We start from the raw sequence: 25,849 nt of genomic DNA on the forward strand, positions 1-25,849 counted from the left end.
AACTACACACAAGACAAATCAAAGTTCATCTTTATCCTCCGAGATTTCATTGTGAAAGGTCAATTCACGCTGAACCACAACAATGTCATCAATCATGTTGTGACAAATGGAAATTAAACAATTGCTCACAACAAAGGTAAATATGACTAGTCACAAATTAACAGTTGTTCAAAATATGAAAAGCAAGTTATTATGAGACATAATTACAATATACTAACATGCACAAAATGGAATTTGTAGGTATCATGGATAGCTATAATGGCATATCAAGATATAATTAATGCTAGTTACAAAAGATACTAGTCAAAAGTAAGAAGTGTAATCAAATAATGTATATGCATGAGTCTCATATCCAAGTACACTCTCTATGTCATATACATAGAATGCAATAATATATATGCATTGATATGCTATGAGACATACTATTTCTCTATCAAGTTGTATAACATGATTGAGTAGATGCTTTGCTAATGTAAACTATTATTGAAATACAATGAGAAATTGCATCACATGCTTTATCTTATTGCATATCCAATGTATAAAACTACTTGTCATATGCAAAAACTATACTTAGGTAGGAACTTTGACGTAGGAACTTTGACGCTATGCGTCCTTGTCCAATTTGGTTTGATTTATTATTGTTTTCACCTTGCGTGGTTGTCTAGATTTAGGGTTTGTTTTTTAAATTACGAGTTTTGTGAGGAGGGAAGGCCTTGCTTTCGCTTCACCAGAGAGAAGGCGGAAGAGACAGGTATGGACGATCATCTTATTGGAGAAAATTTGATCAAAATTTCTTAGACCAGTTCCATAAAATTGAACAGCATTTCTGGTTGTTTACTTACCTATACTTTAAATTTCAGCAAACTATCTGGCTGTTTATGTAACGTAATCTCTGGGCTTTACGGTCTTTGTGCTGCCTGGAGCGAATTACGATTTTTAGGATTCTATAGGTTCTGCCTTATCATTTTTTCCCACTTCCGTGTATTCTCCTTAGTTTCTAATAATAATGGTATTTTGAGCGTATTATCTTCTCCAAGGGTTTAGGGTTCTACAGTTTCAAAAGAAACTGTTGTTTTATTTTGGTGTTTTTAGATCGTATTGTATAGCTATATCTTCACTTGGTCCGATTAACGAAATTTAATGGGCAGTATTATAACATTTTTCTTTCCCTTACAGTGAATTTCTGTTTGGGTGCAGGTAAGTGATGGTGAAGCATAACAATGTTGTGCCCAATGGGCATTTCAAGAAGCATTGGCAGCGCTATGTTAAGACCTGGTTCAATCAGCCTGCTCGCAAGGCGAGGAGACGTACTGGTAATCTCATATTTCTGACTCAGGTTTTTAGGTTCTAGTATGCCGACTTGCAGGCCACTCCAGCATTTTTCATTTTTTGTGGTTTTTAATGCTTTTGAAAGGTGGATTTTGCAGCTCGTCAGAAGAAGGCCGTGAAAATCTTTCCCCGCCCTACGGCTGGCCCTCTCCGTCCAGTGGTACACGGGCAGACACAAAGATATAACATGAAAATTCGTGCCGGGAGGGGATTCTCACTGGAGGAACTTAAGGTAAGATCTCTCTCACTTACTCACACACACACATATCCAATAGTTCTGTTCTTGAAATTTACTTGTGAATTTTGTGTGTGATTATCTGATGACCATTACTGCTTGAACGTACTTAATTATAATGGCACAATCTTTGTAGTACTTTTCATTCATTGTGGTATGATTGTTGTATACATAAATTTCACAATTTTTCGGAGAGTGATGGATCGTGCAGCTATAACATATCTCTTTGTGAATGATATTTAATATGAAGAGCACTCAATTATAACGAAAATGGGGTCAATCCTTATAACAACAAACTTCTATTTTTTAAAACTCAACTAGCAACAACAGTAATATTCCAAACTTTATTATCCTTAACAATAATACATGCAAGATCTGTCAATAAGGATCTCAAGACTAACACACAATTTACGTGGAAACCCTTGTAGAAGAAATCCATGAGAACATTTTGTTTATATAGATCTTCTTGTAGGTAACAACTTACTTCATTAACAGAACTTCTTTTATAGGCACGAAAGAAAGGAGATGCCAATTGAGCATTTGAACTAAGTAAGGGACACCGATCTCGTTTTATGAGAGATGCCAACCTCTCAATCTCTTTAATTGGAAGGAACCGACCAATCAAGGAACACCAATTTCTTTTAATGAGAGGTGCCGACCTCTCTCAATCTCTTTAATTGGGAGACACCAACCTCCAAGTGAACACTATAATAATTTACTTGCGACTTCTTTGATCTGTTCTAAATCACCTTTAGAAATCTGCTGACCACTTCACCCAAACCTGCTCTAATTCTGCAGCATATTGGCTTTAGATCTGCTCATGCACTTACTCAACATTTGCTCATAACCTTTCTTAAAATCTGTTCTTGAAGTCCATTTTTTCTGTTCTTAAGTCTGTGACGAAACTTGAAAGAGATGCATTAATTTTTTTTCAAGTAATTCCTCCTCTTCCTTGTTTTATATCTTCTCTAATAAATCCCTTTGCCCAAGGGATGTAATTCTTCCTAAACGGGTAATTATATCAAGAACGTTTGGTCCTTGCAAAGATTTATATATTTTTTGAAATTAATTTACACACAACTAAATGACCAAAATTTTGGGTCAGTCAGCGTAATAGGAAATGGGCTGGCCCTCACAAACAAGCACAAATTTATTTATTCAAAGCAATTTAAAACCTCTATTTTGGGCAACAATGTAGGCATGGTCAGCCGAAATATCCAATGCCTTAATATCAAGTGCTGATCATGGGCAGGCTAGTACAGAAACAACCATTTCTTTTTTTTGTAATCTGTACTTTTTTTAGCGCAAAAAAATCTCAATAATAGTGCACAATCTGAACTCTAATGTTTTAGTCCCGCCCTTTTATGTTAATGACATTTTTTTAAAGAGGGGTATACTCTTTCACTTAAGGCTCTCATCCTTGTTAGTGATAAGGTAGCTGCGATAGAGTACATTCATGCCTCAAATGGCTTCCTCAAGACATCTTCTGTGTTTGAGCCACTATTCACTGTGTTAGAGCATTGAATTCAAAAGTTTTATTAATGGTTCTTTACATGTTTGTGTTGGAGCATTATTGTAGCTCATTAGTCGATTATTGTGTCTCTCGTATGGCCTTCCACCATGCTTACATTATGCTGAGATGGAGTGTGATTATGTTTGGACATTGCGTGTATTGCTGGGCTTCATATATTATGACTTGGCAGCTAAGTGTATCATTTTGGTACGAATTGATAGGTTATGTTTTTATGATATCGTCGTATCTTGAATGGGGATGATGGTTTATGTTAGGAGGTTTTCAATTTACACATTGAAGATGTAGGTTGAATTATGCAATTGTCGATGATAGTGCATCTATGGACAACTCTTCAATTTTTTGCATAGGAGTTATGTTTTGTTTACAAAAAAAGATAGTGATATCGCTCATGGGACCATTGTTTAGTTAGAAAGAAGTATTATGACATTGGGTTATGTGTTTATCTTGCTTTGGGGATACATAAGCCTAAATGTATATGCAATTATCATATATATTTCAATATTTTTTGAGTTGTGGATCAATTGCACCAAGTGTATATGTGCATAGACTCGGTTGTTTTATATTAGCTATTTGTATACGATTTGTGTGTATAATCATTGAGCAATCTACATGATTCTTTATGTTTTTAATTAGTTGTTTTAGAAGTCTATGAGAATGTGAGGTATTTTTGATAAAAGAAAATGTAGGCTTATTGATTGACTCTGGTTGGAGACTTCAATCATAAGTGAGAATACTTATATTGATTTTGAGATCTAAATAAAGGATCTATCTTTTTTGAGTGGCTGGGATTTTTCCCTCAAGTAGGAGAGTTCTTTCGAGGGTATATAGTAGTGTTCTTTGCTTGTATGCTTTTTTGGTTTTCTGTATATTGCATTCCAATTATTCAGGCTCAAAACATTAACAATCTCCATTTGGACATTTAACAATACCACCCTAAAGAGGTTTGAACTTTGATGGCAAGAACAACACCACAACTCAACCATTACAACATGCAAATGTTGGCAAATCAATGACATAATTTCCAACACATGATTTATTGAATTATATCCAACAAGCTTCTAATAGCTAGTATTTGCACCCAAAAAAGGTGCAATGTTTTAGCCAATAGCAATATTACCAAGTAATTGGTAAAATACTTACTTGATATTAACAAAGATCTAGAGGTCAATTTATAAAAAAGAATGAACGACGTTTCCTTGGGAAGCAATTTTAAAGAATAGAAATTTTTAATTCTAACTAATAGAAAACTAACAGTTATCTACAACCTAACTAAATATTAGAAACATTCTAATATTTACAACATATTACAAATAGATAACAATTAACTATAATACATAATAATAGAAGCTATCTATTATTGTAATACGCTCCCTTAATTGTTAATCTATCCACAACACCACGCTGTCCTTTGAATTTGACAAACTTATCAGGACCAAGAGGCTTGCTGAGAGAATGTCTGCAATCTGATCCGTTGTAGGAACATACTGCAAGTCAATTGTCCTATCTTCAACCAGTCATCATATGTAGTGACAATGAACATCCACATGCTTGGTTTGTTTATGGAAGACTAGATTCCGTTCCAATTTGATAACTCTTTCTCTATCAACAAACAAAGTGGTTGGTCTTGTTGGTGGCATCTGCATATCCCTAAGCATACGACCAAGCCAAACAACTTCACATCTTGCGCTAACAGTCCCTTTGTATTCAACCTTTATGGAGGAGAGAGAAACTGCCTGCTACTTCTTACTGGTTTATGTGACGACACCAGATCCCAAACTGAACACATATCTAGAAGTTGACTTTTTATCGTCAACAATGCTTGCTTAATTAGAAAATGTGAACCTATTGAGTCTAGGATTAGAACTTCGAGAGTAAGGAAGTCCATAATTTGTAGTGCCCTACACATAACGAAGCACATGCTTTGCTACCATCCCAATGATCAACCTTAGGAGCTGTCATAAAGTGTGAGATGTAGCTTATTGCAGTTGATATCAGGCCTCGTAGCAGAGAGGTAGATGAGGTTGCCTACTAGTTTCTAGTATGTAGTATTATCAATGGGAAGAGAATCAAACTTGGCTGATAACTCGAGACCTTTCTCCATGGGTGTAGATACAGGCCTGCAATCTTGCATTCAAAATTAGTCTAACAGTGCCCTGGCATATTTGGACTAAGAGATGAATATACCAAAAGACTATTGCCTAACCTCAACACCTGAACAATAATGCACAAGCCCAAGCTCAGTCATATCAAAGGACTATCATAAATTTTGTTTGATTCCTTGAATCAAAGATGTTGAACTGCTAGTGATAATCAAATCATCCACATAAATAACCAAAAGGATTCTGTCATTGTCAGCAGTCTTCATGTGCAAATTTGAGTTTGAAGAACTCCACTGGAAGCCTTGATTACAGAGGTACATATCAATTTTTATGTACCATGCCCGAGGGGCTTGCATCAAGCCATAGAAAGCTTTCACTAATTTGAGAATTTGATGTTCTTCATCAACAACCTTGAAGCTTGGAGGTTGCGTAATGTAGACCTTCTTGTAGGTCACCATTTAAGAAAGCACTCTTGATGTCCATCTGATGGACCTTCTAGTCAAATTGTGCTGCCATGGCTAGGACGAATCTAATTGTGCTCATCTTTGCAGTAGGAGCAAAGGTGTCTTCATAATCAATGCCCTGACATTGAGAAAAGCCCTTTGCAACTAAACGAGCTTTGTACTTATCATGAGATTTGTATTTGATTTTTTAAAACCATTTGCAGCAAATGGATTTGTTGAGTTTTTTGGATCAGCTGCAAATGTAATGGCATTGCCTATTGAGGTATATGTTTTCCATATGCAACATCCTCTCATTTAGATTGAGCATAGGTTATTGAATAGACATGTCTATTCAATAATCAAATAATTAATTTATATAAACTTAATTATATATATATATATATATATATATATATATATATATATATATATATATATATATATATATATATATATATATATATATATATTTATATATATTTCTCACATATAATAAGTTTATATCTCACATAGAATTATATCTTATATATAATTACATGTATATCCATAGAGTTATCCGACATAAGCTACCAAACATTAACATGATTTCTTCCCTGCCAAAAGATCAAAACGGACCTAGGTGTTATTCTCTTGCAAGCTCTGGTGTTTAGATCATAGATGGAAAACTCGCAGATTACTTGGCGAGTATTCAAGCTGGGCGAGTAAATCCCAGAAAAATTCGCAGGAAAAAAACTCGGCAACTGGGCAAAAACTCGGCGATTTTTTTTTAAAACTCGCGGTTAAGGAAACTCGCACCCAGTGATGGCTTAATAGGGCAAAAAATCATTGTTTTTGCATTGTTTGTTGCATTTGTGTGAAGGGAAGAAGGTTTGGAGGCACTCTTAGCTGATTGTAAGTGATTCAAGGCGGATTTGAGTGGATTGAATCTTGATGTATTTAGACTTTTGGTATTTACTTCTAGTTTGACAGATTGAAACTATTTGCTATTTTGCTTCCTGCCATGAGCATTCCGCATGAGAATGCAATTTTGTATGCACTATGCGTTTATATATATATCTAAACTCTGCTTGTTTCTTTTGTATTCTCTTTAATTAACTTATTAGATGCATTTTCTCATTAAATTTTGCAAAATAAATGTATTTTAAATTAAATTTCAGTGGTTTTTTAAGGTTCTCGAGTTTTCCTGAGTTTTTTAAAAAAATCGCCAAGTTTTTCGCGATTAAACTTTTGGGGGGCTTGGTGAGTTTTTGCCTTTGGTGAGTTTTCCAACTATGGTTCAAATGTCATGGCCTGTTCCAACTCTAGAATTCCTTTAGCCTTGGAATATGTTTTGAGGTTCAAACCATAGTTACAGGACTCAGACTCGCCTCTAACTCAATAAGTCAAAATCCGTCTCGGACTTGGACTCGGCTTGGACTCAGAAAATAAAAAAACTCATGAAATTCAAAGATTTTTAAGGATTTAAAGATGTTTTCATGCAACATTTAGTCAATTAACATCAAATACATAATAATTGAGATAAATAAAAGCTACTTAATAGTATAATACTCATGCACAATTTTGCATAGATCACATAAGTATAACAGCGAATTTTCTGAAGGAGAAAAAACTAAACAACATAATATAAAGTTAAACATAGTGTCACTGTTAAATGTCTACAATATATGAAATCCATGGAATCGAAAGTTGAGAACATCTATCAAAATATCAGCTAGAGTGTAGAAGACTAAGGTTCATAGTAGCCTATGCCTTCCTATGAATATGCCTAAGATAAGCCATGGAAGACTCAGATATTGAGAATTATGTTTGTTACAACTTATTTGCGCATTGTAGACAACAACAGGGCTCTCAAGTATGTCTATCAATTTGTTTGGTGAAACACAACCTTTAACGGTAAAAGTCTTTTTTTAACAATTATAGCTGGTTTACAATTTTTTGCCAAGAAAATGATCAAGGACATAGCCAACACATATACATGTAAGTCTGAAAGTTTATAACTTTATGTACAACACTAGAGAGTTCTAACATTCACGAACATGTAAGTCTAAAAAGAAAAAGAAAAACTTATATACATCGTTATAGAATTCTAACACAAATATATGTAAATTTGAAAATATCTGTACGACATTACTGAACTCTACAATGCTAAAAGCGACTTCTTCATAATGAAACCCAGATAGTAACCAATACTAGCAATGAGCCTTCAATTTGGGTAACTATCCTTCATTTTGAGATGCATGGCTATTTAGCTATGTAATTTGCTATAACTTAGTTAACGACATTTGAAGATTTAAAGTTTAAACATTAAATTTCCTATAATATTCAAGATTTTCAGACATAAATTTGAAGATATAAGTTAAGATTCAATCCTTAATAAATTCTTGACGTACCACAACATCATTTTTAGAATTAATATACATTGAAAAATAACTCCTAGAAATCTCTATCAATTTTTTTTTTGGGAGAGTCTTGGGCTCGATACTCAGTGAGTCCACGTGGACTCTGTCAAGAATTGGCGGAGTTTGAGTCCAAAGGCCATTTGCCTCGGAAAGGCTGCCTCTGCCATGGACTCGCAGAGTCTTGGAAAACTGGTTCAAACACACTTTGAATGTTGGCCATGAGAGCAAAGTATCAGACTCTGTCAGTTTGCTCTTTTTTCGAGCAGCTCTCCCATCAATGAGTTCATTATCACAAAGATCAAAAAGTGTTAGGCCACCACTTAGAGCGGAGAGGAGAATGACCAACGTTATTATCGTGAGATGCTCTATGACTAGGTTCTTCATTAGAAGACTCTGGATCAAACTCAGGTGAAGCATCTACAAATTTGACAGGAGCAGCTGGAGGTGTCTATACAAGGATCATTGATATAATTGGAGCTGTAAGAGCTACAAGAGTCTTCCCATCAGGTGGACCTAATGGAAGCCTAACTCCCAAATCATGAGCCGTAAAGATTGGTCGGTTGGATTAGGAATAGGAGAAACAAGCATGAATGGTCCTCGTTGCCCCTCAATGACTACATCACGACTGTACAAGAGACGAGATGTCTTAGTGTCAATCAAGCGATAGGCTTTGTGAAGACTACTATGTCTAGCAAGCATGAGTTTTTGATTCTTGGCATTCGACTTGGTGCGTGACACATCAGGGATCCAAACAAAAGCAAGAGAGACAAAAACCTTCAGGTAACTGATTTTGGGCTTGCGACCTGATCGGGCCTCTTTTAGAGTCTTACCTTTGACCGCCACTGTGGGTGACTGGTTCAAAAGATAAATTGAGGTGTTAATTGCTTTAGCCCAAAACTTTTTCGGAACATGTTTGTGTTTGAGCATGGATCAAGCCATCTTGGTGATTGTTCAGTTCTGACGTTTAATTATGCTGTTTTGTTGTGGTGTGTGGTTAACTAGCGTTCGATGCCATGAGTATCCTAGAAGCTAGAGAATTCATTAGAACACAATTCCCCCAGTTGTCTGACCTAAGAGTAATAATAGATTTTCCAGACTCTTTTTCAACTAAAGGTTTAAACTTCTAAAATACGATAAATGCATTTGATTTCTTTTTAAGAAAATATACCCACATTTTTCTATTGAAATCATCAACAAACAATAGAAAATACCTGGACCCAAGAACAAGAGGAGTGGCCATAGGGCCGCAGATATTGGCATGAACAAATTGAAGTACCTGAGAAGCTTGCCATGAATTGCCAGTAGTGAAAGGTGTACGATGTTGCTTCCCAGATTTGACATGAATCACAAACTCCCAAGCTACTGAATTTTAATCTTTGTCAACTCGAGGACAAGCTCTTCTTGAGCAAGCTGAGAGAGATAATGTACACAAAAGACTGCCGAGCAGCCATAGCTATGTCTCGAGAATCACCAGAATCAGTAAGTCGAAAAAGACCATGATCCCAAAAACCCATTGCAATAATAGATTGAGTTGCCCTATCAGTGATGGTACACTAGTGTGAATTGAAGGCGACATCCAACGATGGAGAGTGTCGCAACAACTGACTGATAGAGAGTAGATTCAATTCCATCCTTGGAATGTAGTATACATCGAGGAAAATGAGATTCCTCCCAATAGACTGAATCTGAATGCTGCCTTTGCCAACAACGGTGTACTCTTCTCCGCCACCAGAAGTAACAAAATGTGAATAAGGTTGGTAGTTAACCAGTCTCTGCAGTGGGTAAAATGATGAGAGACACCTAAATCAGTGTACCAGGCAGACAACTTCACATGATCTACAAGTCTTTTAGCCATAAAGGCGTAAAAGGCAGATTCTGATTGCTCAGTGTGCTCTGCACTGTTCGCTTTGGGCTGCGGACTTGATTGCTTGGATTGGGCAGCTACGTATTTCCGACATTCAACCTTCATATGACCATACTTCTGGCAATAGTTGCATTGAATGTTCTTTTTCTTGGAGCCTTCTGAAGCTGGAGTAGAAGACTTCTGTTGAGAAGACTGTTGAGAGTTGCCTTTATCCTTCTGAAAGGATTTAGCAACAAAGGCTTGCTCTGTGGAGGTGGAGCTAGAACAACTACTGAACTGTTGTTTCCATCGATCTTGCTTAAGTAGAAGTGTGCAAATATATGTGAACTTCATATCAATACCAGTAGAAGTGATGCTGAGAGCCTTGATAAAATGCTCATAGGACTTGGGTAGACTTTTGAGGGTTATGACCACAATGTCCTCTTCCTCCATCTTGCGTCCAATGGCAAGCAATTGATCATGTATTTCCTAAATCCTATTCAGGTTTTTCTTGGAGCGATTTTTGCTCATCCATGATAATAGAAGTTCTTGAGAAAGAAAGCTTTTCTTTTGTTTGAAATCTTGTGAAGATTCTTCAGATGCTCTCATGTCTCGACAGCTGTTTCGCCAGATGGAATTAGCTATGGATAATTTGAGAAGCATCACCGCCTCTTGATTATTTAGATCCTATGTATCCTGATCAGTACCAGTTGCAGGCGGACGTTGTGTAACATCTAGAACAATCTGATTAGTATTCTAATATTCAAAAGTTGCTAGTATCTGTTGCTTCCATGTGTTGTAATTCCAACCATTGAAATTTGAATTGCTCTTGAGCATAATATTAGTCAGAGCTGCCATTGCACATGTTTTAGTGAAAAAGTGTGAAAACCTTTTAAGGCATGTGCTTCGAGGCAAAAAAATAGAAAACCCAAAAATTTGAAGAGGTACTTAGAAGAGAGCTTGAAAAACCTAGAAAGAATATGTTGTTTGTTCCCGGATCCACTGGCTCAAAATTGAGGCACGAAAATCAAGGCACCCAAAAAGGCTGACAAGAACCTAGTTGAGATCTCCAAAAACCCACTAAGAATTTGTAAAACAAAATTCTGATCCGGTACTGAAAATTAGGGTTTCAACCAAAAAAAGCCCAGGCTGCAAAATACCCCAAAAATAATGGCAGAAATGTGCAGAAAAAACAGGATATCTGGGTGCCAATCTGTTATTGAGGGTTTGAGAAACCCTAAACGTTGCCAATAGAGCAAAAACGACTGTGATTTGGGTTAAAAATCTGTGCAAAAAAGCCATCTGCGATTCTTAAAACACAGACAGTCGGAATTGCAGATTGAGGATGCACAGCCAGAAAATACAAGTCAGCAAAAAACAGACCAAAAAAAAAGCAATGCCCAAAAATTCTGTGATGCAGACAAAAACTTTTTATTTTTTAAAGTCAAGGAAAAACTTTATTCAATTTATTTTCCAGAGAAAAATGAATTTTGTTTACCATATTATGAAGTAATTGGTAAAATACTTATTTAATAATTTGACTCTCTTCGTTCCCAATGTCTACTGTAAGTTTCTGTAATGTTAACCTCTGGGATTTGTGGACTGTTATAGCCCGCCCATTCCATGGTAAGCGATATTTGCCTTCAATCTCACTATCCTCAACATTATTATCACCAAAAATATCTATTGTTTCAACCCATGCGATTATTGCCTTCCACCCATTCTGCATCATTGTACATTTCTCACTTCGATGTTAAATGATCAAAAATTACTTGAAAAAAACTTCCATACATTTATGTCTTATTTTTGAATTTTAATTGTGAACGAGTTGTCCAATCATTTGGAGATTTCTACCATTCATATCAACTTATAAATGTATTTATGGATTTCTATTGTGTATACATTTTTGAATCAAAATACAGTATTAAATCACATTCTATAATGAGATTGGAAAAAAATTAACACACTTAAATCTATAATTCAAAAAATCATAATATATTTGTCCCCATATTTCGAAACTAATTTAATTAAATAACCTTTTCAGAATATATTAAATAAAAAAATCAATATAGAATATCACCAGTTTAGTAACATACAATTCAAAAATGGAATATGCAGGTTAAAGACAAACTATATGTCACTATATTAGAAAATGACCTTTAGTTAAATCTGTTTGGCTATCATTGACAGGTGAAAAATACTTGGAGAAATTCGGTGCATTTAGGCTACCGGACATGGACAAACTTTGGAAACAATGTTTTTATTAGGTACACCTTTCTAAATCCCCTCCTCGAAATCCAGATTATGCCTACCTATGCGCATTCTACAAGTTTGTTTGATGCATAAGAGCGGCCTGTTTATTTACAGGCAGGCAAGAGAATCAAGTTTCATAATTGCTGGTTTTAGTGGGTGACTCATTTAGATTGCAGCGTATACGACAATGATATGATATAGTTTGTCAATAAGTAAGTGCAAGACATGCATAGCATCTGATCCCAACTGTCAAAACTCCCCTCCCCACTCCTCTTTGTAGGTTGTTGGTTGGTTTCATTTCATTAATTCCTACATTCCGCCAATCTCTTCATACTCTGCCCAAATTTGGATCGAAGTGAAGGCTTTTGTAGGTGTTGTCCGCTGCATTGACAACGTCATCAAAACCCACTGGAATTCGACTCTGCACCAGCATTATGCTGAGAAATCGCCTTCTTATTCCCCTTCATGCTCCTTGTCTCTTGAGAGAAACAATAGCGAGATTGCTGGTGCTGCCATCCCTGCTGGTGATAACTGCAACATGAAAGCAGCGTCGATTGGTCTCATGACGAAGAAGCACTCAAGAGGATGGGAATATCGAGGTGGAGTCACAGAGATTCAAGAAGCTCAACTGTGGAGGACATGTTGCTGATTCTCCTATAATCTCGGATTCCAGTAACAGTTTCTTCCCTAATTCCCAATAAATCCAGTGTCCTGGCCCTGTTCAACCAGCCTTCAAATCCTATGCCAATGTAAATCAGGATTTTCCTACATCTCTCTCCCTTTCCCTGCCCTGGTCTTCCAAAGAAAAAATTAAGACTGAAGACAAAATTCTTCATCAGCAGCAGCTGCTGCCCAATACAACAAGGTCAGGGCTTATGCAGAAGGAGAGAATGCCTCAGAATCCATTGATAAGTGGTACCCAACAACAAGTTTTTCACTACCCATTTGTGAGTCCTCCCTTTCAGCAGCAACAATCAGCAATCTGTGGTGATGAATGGGTACCTGAAATCAGACGAGGCTAACCGAGGCTATGAAAATGGAAAAAAATACTCAGCATGTGGGAATTCCCTCTATTCGTTTTTTGGCAGTCTGCCAAATTGGACAACTATTTTACCGAAAGACAACACCGGAATGTGCAAGTCGGACCTGCTTTTTCACAGCTTTATCTTTGCCGCATGCAATTGATGTGCAAAAACCAAGGGCACAAATCTGTTGTTACACCAATGTCTATTTGCAGACAAGTAGGTGACGACGAGAAAGACATCAAATATCCCTGGATTTCAACTTTTATTCCATCATCGTGTTTTGACTTTTTATCCCGCCGGTTTAAAATTTGATGGGTGAGACATCATGCTTTCCCGTCAGCGTATTTCCATATAACTAGCTTATTGGCTAAAAATATCTGATCTCACTTATTGTTTTCAGACGTTGATGGGTTCCATGGCTTATTGAACAATATCCAACATTGGTAAGTTTTTCAAATTTTATTATAACACATGAGCTTATTGTCTGTTGTGGAATTAGATTGAAGACTAAAGTTGCCCTTACTTGATGTGGCAATCATATTCTACAACAACCTCGAGATGATTATGCTCTCCAATAAGTAATGTAGATTCAGATGTAGTTTTTCACAATTCATTGTCTTGTTTTTTATTTGCTACTTGCCATATGCTCTTGTGGTTGATTATTTGCTTGTTTGGAAAGGCAAGCCTGCAATCTTTTGTAGAACAAATACTATATGAATTGCAATAGAACCATTTATTAGAATATTTCTAACTGCAGGGGTCGTCCATTTAAGTGGTATTTCTTCAAGATTCTTGTTTTAAGATGCATTTGATAGATCGCCTCATTGCTCTGCAAATTCTCATTTGATTTTATTTAATCAAATCTGCCTAACTTATGACATTTTGAGAATGCATGTAAATCACTCTGCTGATATATTTCCCAGTTGTCTGTTAAATAACCTTCAAACTCATTTAGTGTCATAATTTTGGTAAGACATTAAGTTATCACATTTATTTTGTAATTAGCCAACTTAACTAATCTTGGTCCAAGGGCATGTACAATTATCAAGTGAAATTTGAAGCCACTTGAAAAATAATAGCATTCCATTTACACAACATTGGCATGATCTAGCAAAAGTGGAAATAGAGTTCTATTGCCTAGGCATGAAATTAGAAAAGGCCAACAAAAACAAGGCAAATGAAAAGATAAATGCACTATTCTCAAAATGTAGACAAAAAACTGATATATTTAAATCTGATCAAATATGTTTGGTAGCTTAACATGTATGTAAAATAAATAGACAACATAAAATATGCCATTCATCACAAAATGGTCCAAAAAGATTCTGTTTTACTTCTATCTAAAAAGAGCCCATTTAAAAGCAAAAACTTGGTCCTAAGGTAGTAGCTTATGACTTCATCAAACATGGCTTACTATGGTCACTATACCAAATTTATCCCAATCCTTGTTAGGGTATAATTGAAGGTAAAGCCCCCATAAGTTAAAGTATCTCATTAGTATTATTTTTATTTCTATGAACTTCTATTGAATTTTATTCTAACAAGAAACCTTAAAATACCTCAACATTAATCCTGAATCATCTAAAAATTTAGAAATATATAAAAACCCTAGACTCACTTTTAAGTTTTAATTACTCATTAGATGTTAAATGTGATTTTTTAAAGGGTAATGCCACCGTGAGTTGTTTAAACACATAAAACAGTTTCAGAAGGCATTGTGTCTACTCCGTTACGTTGGATTTGTCCATTATTTCAATTTGAAATTCGTATATGTAATGGACAAAATAATTGCAAAAGGAAAATTATGTTCCTTTAAGAATCAATAAATACTAGACATTCAAATATCTTGTACTAGTCACATTAGTGAAAATATTTGATTGCAATATTATAAATTAGCATTTCTAATTGAAAAATTGGAAGTGTGGATGATAGAGAGTTTTTAGTCCAAATTTGAGGAGTTTGGTCAAGGATGAAAATGCGGCACATTAATGTTTGCATGATGCTATGTGGTCTGATACATGCTGTGGCATGAAGGTTTAGGAAAAATTTGAAAACCCAACTCTTGAGCAGACAAGAAAACCTCATCGTGATTGGATATGTCCAAGAAACTTGCTCACATGAAGAGGAAAAATGTTTGGGGCCATTTGAGGACTTGCCTAAGTCAAGTCCTTGTTTTGGTGTTTCCACATCCACACAACACCTAGATATATAGATAGATAATTAAATAGACATAATCATAAACATGGAAGCCTCTAATTTCAAAGAGGCTACATGACTCAATAACTAGCTTAATTTGTCGTGTGTAGTAATTAAAAAGAATTATCACAATCTAGCAAGCTATGTTATGTTAGGTGATCAAAGAATAGTTGAGCCAACCTTGCTATTAAAGGAATCCATTGGTGAATAAGACACACAATATAGCTAACCTCGATATGGAAGAGGGCCACTTTTCAGATAAAGACCCAAATCTAAGTAGACACTAATTAGGACCTTACCTCGATAGAAGGGAAAGATCTACAAACATGAGATAGAACTTACCTTGCTATGTTGGTAAACCCTGAAAATTTCGTTGCCAAATCACATCATAAATTTTCAATCTCTCCTTAAATAATACCTTGGTAAGTATATTTTCGCCATTTTAGAGGAAGGGATTAGGAGTAATTGTGAAATGGTGAAATTTTGCTATTTCGGATGATACAAGGAGGCATCCTCCAAAGTAGTGATTTTTTGCTATTTCAGACAACTAAAGATGAAAGGCTTGCAAAGTAGCGACTTTTCACAAGATTGCACATATTGACAAAAAGTGACTGAGAAATAACAATTTTCGTTGTTTCAGAAGTACCTTTGAGAGGGGAGTGTGAAGTGGTGATTTTCGCCATTTTGGAAGGGTTAAGGGAACCACATGGCGAAAGTGTGAAAAAATGATTAATGAATACTGTAGGAGGCGAAGTAAGTTATTTCATTGTACATTAAAGTACGAGACATTAATTGCAGAATGTCTGAGCTGACAGGTAAACAAAGTGGAGAACTGGCCACTTGTGCAAAGTGGTTTGAAATCATAAATGACAATTAAAAGAGGATTAAAGACAATGAGTTATTCAAAGCAAGAAACCATTTTCAGCGAAATACCATTCCAAGCTGCAGAAGGGTTCGAAGAACAAAGAAGTGAGTTGTGAGGTTGCATTTTCAAGCTTCGAAAAGCTGTAAGATGAATTCTCTCTTTTAATTCTCTCTTTTATTCAAATGACACCTAAGAAAGAGGTTACTGCTAAGAAGGAAGTAGTTGCTAAGAACGATAAAGGTGAAAACATAAAAAGAACCATTTAGAAAACACTCTTAAGAGTTATTTCCTGATTCTTCAGCTACTGGTACCATGTCTATATTTTCTGATGAATTTAGTGGGTGTGAAGATGCAAGTTTGCCAATTTATGGTAGGTCCTTATTCTGGTACTTTTATGCAAACAAGGATGAAAAGGAACCTAGGAATAATGCTTAGAAACATGGCTTAGGAAAAATGATTGTTTCGAATGTGTGTGTAGACATTGAACTCATCAATATTTTAGCGGAATGTTATGAACCAGCCACAAGAACAGTTAGGAAGCCAGATGGAATGCCTTTGCTGGTTATAACTAGGTCTTGAATTGAGCAGTGTTTTGGATTAAGATCCTAGACCCTAACTAAAATAAATTGGAATCAGTTCAGAATTGATGAAATTCAGGCCCATAGAAATTGCACATTTCATGAATAGAGGTCAAAATAACAGATTGATGCTAGTTGAGAACATGAGTCCCCACTCTATTGATAGGTTTATGAGTTTTTTCAAAAATACTTATTATGAGTGGGCTCAATTGTTTGGAGAAGATTCTAAAGAAAAGATTCCCTTTGATTACATGTATAGGTCCACGAGAATTCAGAACCCTCATTCCTAACTTGAGTTTGACTTTGCTAGCGAAATTGAGAAAACCCTTCATACACAATTAGCCAAAAGGAAGACCACGAAGTCTCTCAAGAACTATTCCTTGTAATGCCATTTGCTGCTATTTCAAAATGTTGACCACCTAAAGAATTCCTTGAAGCTTACTACCATTGATAAACAAGGCAGCTCATTACCCACTCAGATACGGTGCAAGGCCTAGGATAAACATGGCTGGGATGGGGATTTCAAGATATTCAGTGATGTTTTTGTTGTGCGGATTTGTAGAATGCTTGGAGGTACAATTATCAGGATTCCCAAACATATCAAGATCATGTTGAGCCCAAAAGAATATTTGCCTGATGGGAAGTATGAGTTCAACTTTGGGGATTGGATATGCAAGCCTGATTTTACATTGATTGTGTTATATGGATGTAGGCCGCAACCACATTGGCTAACTCAATTTGTCTGAGAGGGTAGTTTTCCTTGATTTGATATGGTAATTGATGTGGAAGAAAGGGATGCCCCATTTTATGAAATTTGATGGCTTTATAGTAGGGTACTCAAATATAAAAGAGGTGCAAGACTACATTATGAATAACTTCGGGTATCAGAGTGAAAAGGCAAGATAGTATGATCCTGAGGGACATGTTAAGTTATTTGTTGCAAGATTTGATCACCAGTTCAACATTGAAGAAGACACCATCAGGAATTGTGATCATATTTTTGAGATACTTCAGAGGGTAAAGAAGTGGGGAATTTTGTTGAATATTGAGAATCAAAGGTTGAGCAAAGGAGTCTCTCATTTTTATGTTGAAATAGAGTTGGAGGCTATTAGGGTGGACAAACGCATTCAAAACTTTGATGAGTTACATCAGGAGTACATAAAACAGAAAAAGGGAAAATAAATTGAGCAACCTCCCAAAAGAAAAGAAAATTGCTAGCAGGAGATTCAACCTCTGGACTTAAGACTAGTGTGTCTGAAGAAAGCACTGCTCCATTAGTTTCTTATGGTGATTCAGATGAAGAAGAAGGGTCAGAAGAGGTTGTCCATATTCGGAAGAGCTTGAAGGAAGGTATTGCAGTTAAAGAACCATAGCCTACGCCTTGAATTTTGTTGAATATTGAGAATCAAAGGTTAAGCAAATGAGTCTCTCGTTTTTATGATGAAATAGAGTTGGAGGCTATTAGGGTGGACAAATGCATTCAAAACTTTGATGAGTTACATCAGGAGTACATAAGACAGAAAAAGGGCAAATAAATTGAGCAACCTCCCAAAAGAAGAGAAAATTGCTAGCAGGAGATTCAACCTCTGAACTTGAGACTAGTGTGTCTGAAGAAAGCACTGCTCCATTAGTTTCTTATGGTGATTCAGATGAAGAAGGGTCAGAAGAGGTTGTCCATATTCAGAAGAGCTTGAAGTAAGGTACTACAGTTAAAGAACCATAGCCTGCACCTTTGTTTCAAGAGGAGGTACAGGGATACCATGCATTGACAATGGAAAATGATGAACCAATTGACACTGAAGATCAAAAGAGGCCATTTCTTAGAGACTTGTTGAGCAAGAGGACTTTACTGAGACATAGGAGTTTAAGGAATCAAATATAGGATGAAAGATTTTGATGAGAAGAAGAAGGAAAGGTTGCAAGGGATTGGTGAAGCACAACATGCTACAATAATTCAACAAATGATGGATGAATTGCACCTGGATGACATAACTTGCACCAAAGAAGAAGCCAGGGAGATTATGCGCAAAAGTGATATTCATATTGTGCTAGGCTTGACACTAGAATAATTGTTCTTGTTAGATTAGGTAAGGAGACAAGAAGACAGTACATTTGGCACTGAAATTGAAACTTTGGAGAAAATAGAGGGGTTAGGATTTGATATAAAAGCAGAAACATTGGCTACCTGGGTCACTTTCAAAGGTTACAAGCCTAAATTGATTGACATCTCTAGGGGAACATAGGGGATGGTAGTAGTCCAAACAATAGATAACACTAACCCCCTAATTTCTGCAAATGAGTTGTTATATAGAGTCATGTTTAATAGGGCTCAAATAAAGCATATGAAGGAAAGAATTGAGGAGTTGCAGATAAGGGAGATGAACATGAATGCAATTATCAAGAAAGTGCACACAAAAACAAGGAGGTTGGAGAGTCAGCGTAATAGCATGAAAGCCCTTCCGTCACCCAGAGCCATTGTTATTCACCAGCTAGCAACCCCCATCATTGAAGTTAAGGAAAAGCAATCTGAAGAAGTCAAGGAAGGAGATATACACAAAGATTTCACTTATAAAAGCCATGAAGATATCCTAGCATTTAGGATCAAAATGATTGTAGGAAAGTGCAGTGAAGTATATGAGGGGTGCCAATGTTTGAATAACATGCTTGATTTCTTTAAGGGTAACAAAGCTATACTATTGGTGTTAGAAAGGAAATGGAAGCCTTCTCGGTATGAATTGGGCAGACTCTATGAAGTAACCAAAAGAGCTTTTAATGCTCCTCGAAAAATTAAGGATACAGTTGATATGTTGGAAGCCATACCAAAGAATTGTGGAGCAGGAGCAACAAAAGGTTGAGCAGAAAGTGTCACTCATCTCTTCTACTGAGCATCCTGTCATACCTGCTATAAGGGACAATGAGGGAAACATCAAAAGCCTTCCAGAATGGAGGAATGAGATGATGACATTGCTACATAGAGCAATGACTCATTTTAAGGAGAATGAAAACATTCAGATGAATGACTTCTACACCTTGCTCGACAAAATTATCATCTTGGAGAGCAAGTTTGTCAAGTTTCAGACTGATGTCCGTGTTGCAACAAGAAAAAAGTGGCAGGATATACAAAAGTTCATTCTTGAGATTTCCAAGTTTACATGGCCGACACATGCACAGATTTCCAAGTGAATTGGTGACTAGATAGCAGCACCTGAACCAATGCAAGCGGAAGCAGCAACTAATGAAGAAGATGAGGCCGCGATTGGAGAACGAAGAACATGGAGCTTTTTAATTTTTAGTTTTCATGCAGATGTAAATAGTTAGTTATGAATATGTATGAAATGAAGAGATCTAAAGCTCTGTCACACCTTTTCATTTTGTATAAGGTGAACCAGGATCTTATTTTAACATATAAGTTACAAATCATATACAAGTTATCCTTGATGCAGATACAATCTGATATTTTGGATGTATTTCCTTTTTTACATTATGAAGTATTCTGAACTTTAATAGTTGATACAATTTTAGGATTTATGCTATCTACATCGTTTTGTAGTTGTTCATTATTCCATATAGAAATATAAAGATACTTTCCTTTGACACTCAGTTCAGATATCTGGATGTTCAATAACTCATTTCAGTATTGTCCTTTTGAATTCATGTTATTGTTGATGGATTGAACTTCATATGTATCTTTGATTATTAGATATTGCTTGCTATGTAATGTTTGTCCAACTGGTTTCCATCACTTGGGTTAAATTCATTTAGACTAGGGTCCATATTACTCAAGTTCTCCGTGTCTCCATCACTTGGGTTAAATTCATTTAGACTAGGGTCCATGCTACTCAAGTTCTCTATCCAATAATTGATGCTGTGCACATTGTCTTCAAAGGTTTTATGATACTTTGATTTAGGGTTAGACTTTATTTACCCAATGGCAAAGGACTGGTCTAGTTATTGTTAAGCTGATCAACAATCATAATTGATAAGGTTCTTTATTTGATCACCAGCATCACATAAGTCACTATCACCATTTTCCATCACACATTTGCATTTAAAATATTCATTTAAGTACTCAAAAAGTACTCAACCTTATACCTATGACCACTCCTTGGGAGTAACTTGCTATCCCAAGAACATCAACTAATAAAATCTGCATAAGCTTCATCAAATAAGTTTTCATAAGGGATACCCAACCAGGTTAGTAGATCTTGAAGTGAAGAGGATTTGATCATCTAGCATCAGTCCTAGTTGTTGGTCAAATTGTGTTGGATTACCCAGCATTGAGCAAGCAAGGCTCATAGGTCTTCCAACCAACAATTTGAGGAACAACATTGTGGAAGAAAGTCTCTATGGACATGATAGATTTTTATGTATTGCAAAGGGCAAAAATAGACAGTTGCTTGAACATGTGTTAAATAAGCCGATTCACTATGTGGGTGAATAATAAATAGAGTGCATGTAAGAAATCACAAGCAAGTTGATATTTTAAGGAAAATGAGAGAAGGAAGAAGTGGGTGAATTCTCAAGAGAGTTGTGCACCTTCAAGACAAGTTGTCCTTGCTCCCTAGTATATAGGCGAGGATAAACATGTTAGAGACTATTGTGTTACCCTTGTAGACAAAGTATGGTTGCACACAATAGTGTACTACCATAAATGGCGAAGTATGGTTACACACAATAGTGTACTACCATAAATGGTAATGAGTAAGGAAGCTGCAAACACCACATAGTTGGTAGTAATGCAATAGAAGGTGTGTAAGAACATCATGAGACAGTGCTTAGCATGTAGAAAGAATAGGATTAAGGTGAACCTCAATGGCACTTATCATGTAAATGGCGAAGTATGGTTACACACAATAGTGTACTACCATAAATGGTAATGAGTAAGGAAGCTGCAAACACCACATAGTTGGTAGTAATGCAATAGAAGGTGTGTAAGGACATCATGAGAGAGTGCTTAGCATGTAGAAAGAATAGGATTAAGGTGAACCTCAATGGCACTTATCATGTAAATGGCGAAGTATGGTTACACACAATAGTGTACTACCATAAATGGTAATGAGTAAGGAAGCTGCAAACACCACATAGTTGGTAGTAATGCAATAGAAGGCGTGTAAGAACATCTTGAGACAGTGCTTAGCATGTAGAAAGAATAGGATTAAGGTGAACCTCAATGGCACTTATCATGTGAAGGGAAGAAATAAGCAGATCAATTGATGGAAGGTTGATGACACTTGGTTTATGAAGTTTCTTTATCTTATCCTTGAGGTCTTACATTTAGTATTGGAATGGGGAAGCACTTGATATGAATAGAAGAGTATTTTTTCATCATGGTTTGGAACTTTAATGTGTAGGAGGAAGAGTAATCAAGTAGGCTTAAGAAGTGTCATAAAAATATGCTCGTTTGGATAAATAATGAGGGGCAAGAAGCAACCTTTTGTCTTGTGGAGAAAAGCTTGACTTCCCACAAGAAGGCCTTCATGCATTAGACATTGTAGGAGGGGTCAAAGATAAAGGAGATGGCTAGTATCCTATAACCACGGTAGAAGAGTGCAATGCCAGTTCTTAAAGCTTTAACTCTGTTCCATGCACCCAAGATCATTTTCTCTGTGTCCATGCTTAGATAAAATAATAAATCCCACACCATATTGTGAATGCTACTCCTAAAGAGGGTACAATCAACATTAACAACATGGTAAATAGTACTCACACCATATCATGATGCAAAATAACAATCATCATTGATTATGGGTGCAAATCATATTTTTTTAGTTTTATGGTGGATAGAATTGATCTTATATTCTCCAATGAAGGATATTGTAAAATTCAAAAAACCCCAATCATTACAAAGATGCATTTAGTCAAGAAGAAGAAATAGTTGAAGAATTCTTTTTAGTAGAAGCATTGTTTTTAGGAGGAATTGGATTAGTAAAATCATCTTCGAAATAAGTATTACAAGATGACATTAAATTATTAGGATATACAAATGAAATTAAGTTTTTTTTATGAGGAATCGATGGCTGATGGTGTAGCCATTTGACACCAACTCATGACCTTGGATGTGACCAATTGATTATAATGAACAAATTTAATAGATTGATGCAAGATAGACAAGATTGCAACCATAGTGTGGGTTCTTGATATTACATGTACATGGTGTGAACACTAACAAGTCAAAGCTGCAAATATAGCATGATTGTACTTGTAGTTTGGTGACCAACATTACCAATTCGACAAACACAAAAGGATGAAGATGCAACTGAACTAGGATGTATTTTAATCTTAGGTAATAAATCAGTACTACAAACATTGAGTACCAAACAAGTATCGATGAGAGTGTGGCCTATACTAATGTTATTGACATAAAATATGATCCATAATGGTTTAGCTTGATTTTGCACTTTGCGAGGAAGAAGTTCATGTTAATAAGATAAGATGAATTTATAAATGTCCAACAAAAGAGTACAAAGAGGCTAAGGGACTGCCAAACAAAAGACAAAAAGCCTTGCCATCCTCCATAGACGGGGCAAAGATGATTGAGAGAATTCTAAGGTTGCTCCACAGCAAGGACTAAAACATAAAGAGGATGTACCGGAGAAGACTTGCAATGACGGAACTCCAACACAGTACCCTGCCCAAACTTCATCTTGATGGATGGAGGCAAAGGCCTCTGGTCCATTGTAGCAGCCTTGAGGACATGAGGGAAGCTAGCATGGTGGTCATGAGATGGAGCTGGTGGTGGAACTAATACAGACATTATCAGCTCAGTCATAGGTGCCCTTCCTCTCTTTGCCTTACACACAATAGGAGGAATTGAGAACACCCTTGATGGCATCCTCTTTACTCAGTATTGCAATCAAAATGACAGGATCAAGAAGTGCATGCAAATTGCAAAAGGTTTTCAGTATTCAACAAAATAGTCAAATTTCAGATGCCTGTGCAATTTATACTTTTCAGTTTTCGCCTATGATTTCTGGGAGTTTAGAAGACTGGACAATTCTACAATAAGTTTTATGGTTTTAATATTCTCTTGTGTCATGTCATAAGTTGGATTAATGATCAGGCTTGTAATGCTCAATTAATGTACCTTAATACATTCAAAAACTTTTGATTAAACTGGTTTGAACATTAAGGGCCTGTTTGGTTGCTGGAATAGGAATAGGAAATTAGGAATATGTTTTCTATTTTCCATTTGGTGCGCCAATTGGAATAGGGAATAAGGATACATATGCCCATTTTGCCTCTAAAATGAGCTTACATCCATTCCAAAAAATAGCTCTTATCAGAATAGCCATTCCTATTCTCAATATGCATTTCTAGTCTCAATTCCTATGCCTGCAGTCCTTATTAAATGCATAACAGATTGATATGTTGATGCTCAGTTACCTCCAGTTTGTATTGATGGTGTCTTAGGATGCTTATAGGGGAAAATTTTGAAGATTTTGGATTCAATTAGTTGGGTGATTTTTTTTTCGAAATTTGGCAGGGGTCTCCACTTTCTGTGGTAAATTCGCAAAGGCGGCAATTTGATACAGGGCCATAGCAAAATAAGGTGTTTGAGAGATTCAGAAATTAAGTATTAGGTTTACTGAAATCATTGAGCCAATAGATCAACACAGTCAATTGCTGTTAGACTGCCTAGATATATGTTTTTTAATTTTTTTCCTCTTTTGTAAAGCTTTAGATTGAATGTACAGAGAACTGTGAATATATTTATATTACGAACTTATTTATTTAGGCTAAAGAATAAGTTATATATTGGACATACAGAGAACGGTGAACATATTCATAAGAACAACCATATTTGTCTGGATTGAGGAATAAATGGTTGGTATGTCGATTTGCAACCATTGGTATGTCATTTTTAAGTATGACCAAATGCGGGGATGCTCAAATGGGAGTAAATATATCCGGTGTATGCCATTTTAGTTCTATACTAGAAATAGACTCTTAAACTGTGTTTTCATTTATGCCAATATTCTTGAGCAATGAATTATTATTGTTGTTGCTGCAATTGGGATATTTTACCCCTCTTGTAAATGCCCCAAAAGGTAGAGTTGGAGGTTATCCACAGTCAGCTCTAGCTAGTCTTACTTGCAATCCTGTTTAGTTATTTCAAATCATCATATCGTATCTTTGTTATTTCAAAACATCATATCGGATAATTATTATTTTTAGGCTGTGCACCATTTAATAAATGGCACACGAATGGCGGTATGATACTGATCCAAAGGCAATCTATAAGAAATCTAGGCCAATTCCATTCCACTAAATTTTCATTGTCTTGTAATGAGTACTAGAGAAACTAATTGTTCTTTTTCGTTGGCTTTGGAATGTCTATACAGTCCGCTGGAATTCCCAAGAAGTTAGCTCCAACTATAGGCATTGCAGTGGATCATCGTCGCAGAAATCGTTCACTGGAGGGTCTTCAAGCAAATGTTCAGAGATTGAAGACATATAAAGCGAAGTTGGTTGTCTTTCCAAGAAGTGCTCGCAGGTTTAAGGTAAAGTCTCATTTCTTTGGATGTTATTTTTGATTGATAAGCATTTTTTTGCATTTTTGCAGTTGGAATGAGTTTTGCAAGTTAATGTGCAGGTTGGTGATTCTAGTCCCGAGGAGCTGGCTAGTGCAACCCAAGTACAGGGTACTTATTTGCCAATCCATCAAGAAAAACCATCTGCTGAACTTGTAAAGGTTACTGATGAAATGAAATCCTTTAAAGCATATTCCAAATTGCGTGTGGAAAGGATGAACAAACGAATGGCTGGAACTCGTTTGAAGAGGGCAGCTGAGGCAGAAAAGGATGAGAAAAAATGATTTAATGCAGTGCTGGGTTGAAAAGAACATGATTAGAAAGTGAATATTTTAGTTATTGATTAACAAAACATTCTTTTGAATCGAGTTGTATTGAATTTTGTCATAAATTAATGCATGCATTAGATGCATATAGGCACCAGTCAGAATCAAGTATTAAACAATCTGACCCAAAATGCTTATGTTGATTTCATCAAACTTTTCAGGATTTACAATTAATCGATTTAAGATTATCTAA

General features: G+C 36.0%; 1 protein-coding gene and 1 pseudogene across 3 annotated transcripts; both read left to right on the forward strand.

The window, feature by feature from the left end:
• Nucleotides 1-660: 660 nt before the first annotated feature.
• On the forward strand, nt 661-25,849 carry LOC149575575 (large ribosomal subunit protein eL13z-like). Of its 2 annotated transcripts, XM_089815334.1 has the most exons (6): nt 661-751; nt 861-950; nt 1,198-1,313; nt 1,428-1,561; nt 25,142-25,300; nt 25,393-25,849. In XM_089815334.1, the coding sequence occupies exons 3-6, from the start codon at nt 1,205-1,207 to the stop codon at nt 25,612-25,614; spliced, it is 624 nt and encodes a 207-aa protein (XP_089671460.1). In that variant the 5' UTR covers nt 661-751; nt 861-950; nt 1,198-1,204; the 3' UTR covers nt 25,615-25,849. The 2 variants fall into 2 exon arrangements, with proteins under 2 accessions (XP_089671460.1, XP_089671459.1); XM_089815333.1 differs by lacking the exon at nt 861-950.
• On the forward strand, nt 11,995-13,590 carry LOC149575576 (uncharacterized; annotated as a pseudogene). The gene is made up of 5 exons (XR_016359717.1): nt 11,995-12,000; nt 12,073-12,149; nt 12,250-12,253; nt 12,416-13,376; nt 13,561-13,590. The product of XR_016359717.1 is annotated as an uncharacterized LOC149575576 (transcript).

This window comes from Cupressus sempervirens, chromosome 2 (genome assembly GCF_028749045.1).
Source record: "Cupressus sempervirens isolate cs-2001-9-10 chromosome 2, ASM2874904v1, whole genome shotgun sequence".
Taxonomy (NCBI): domain Eukaryota; kingdom Viridiplantae; phylum Streptophyta; class Pinopsida; order Cupressales; family Cupressaceae; genus Cupressus; species Cupressus sempervirens.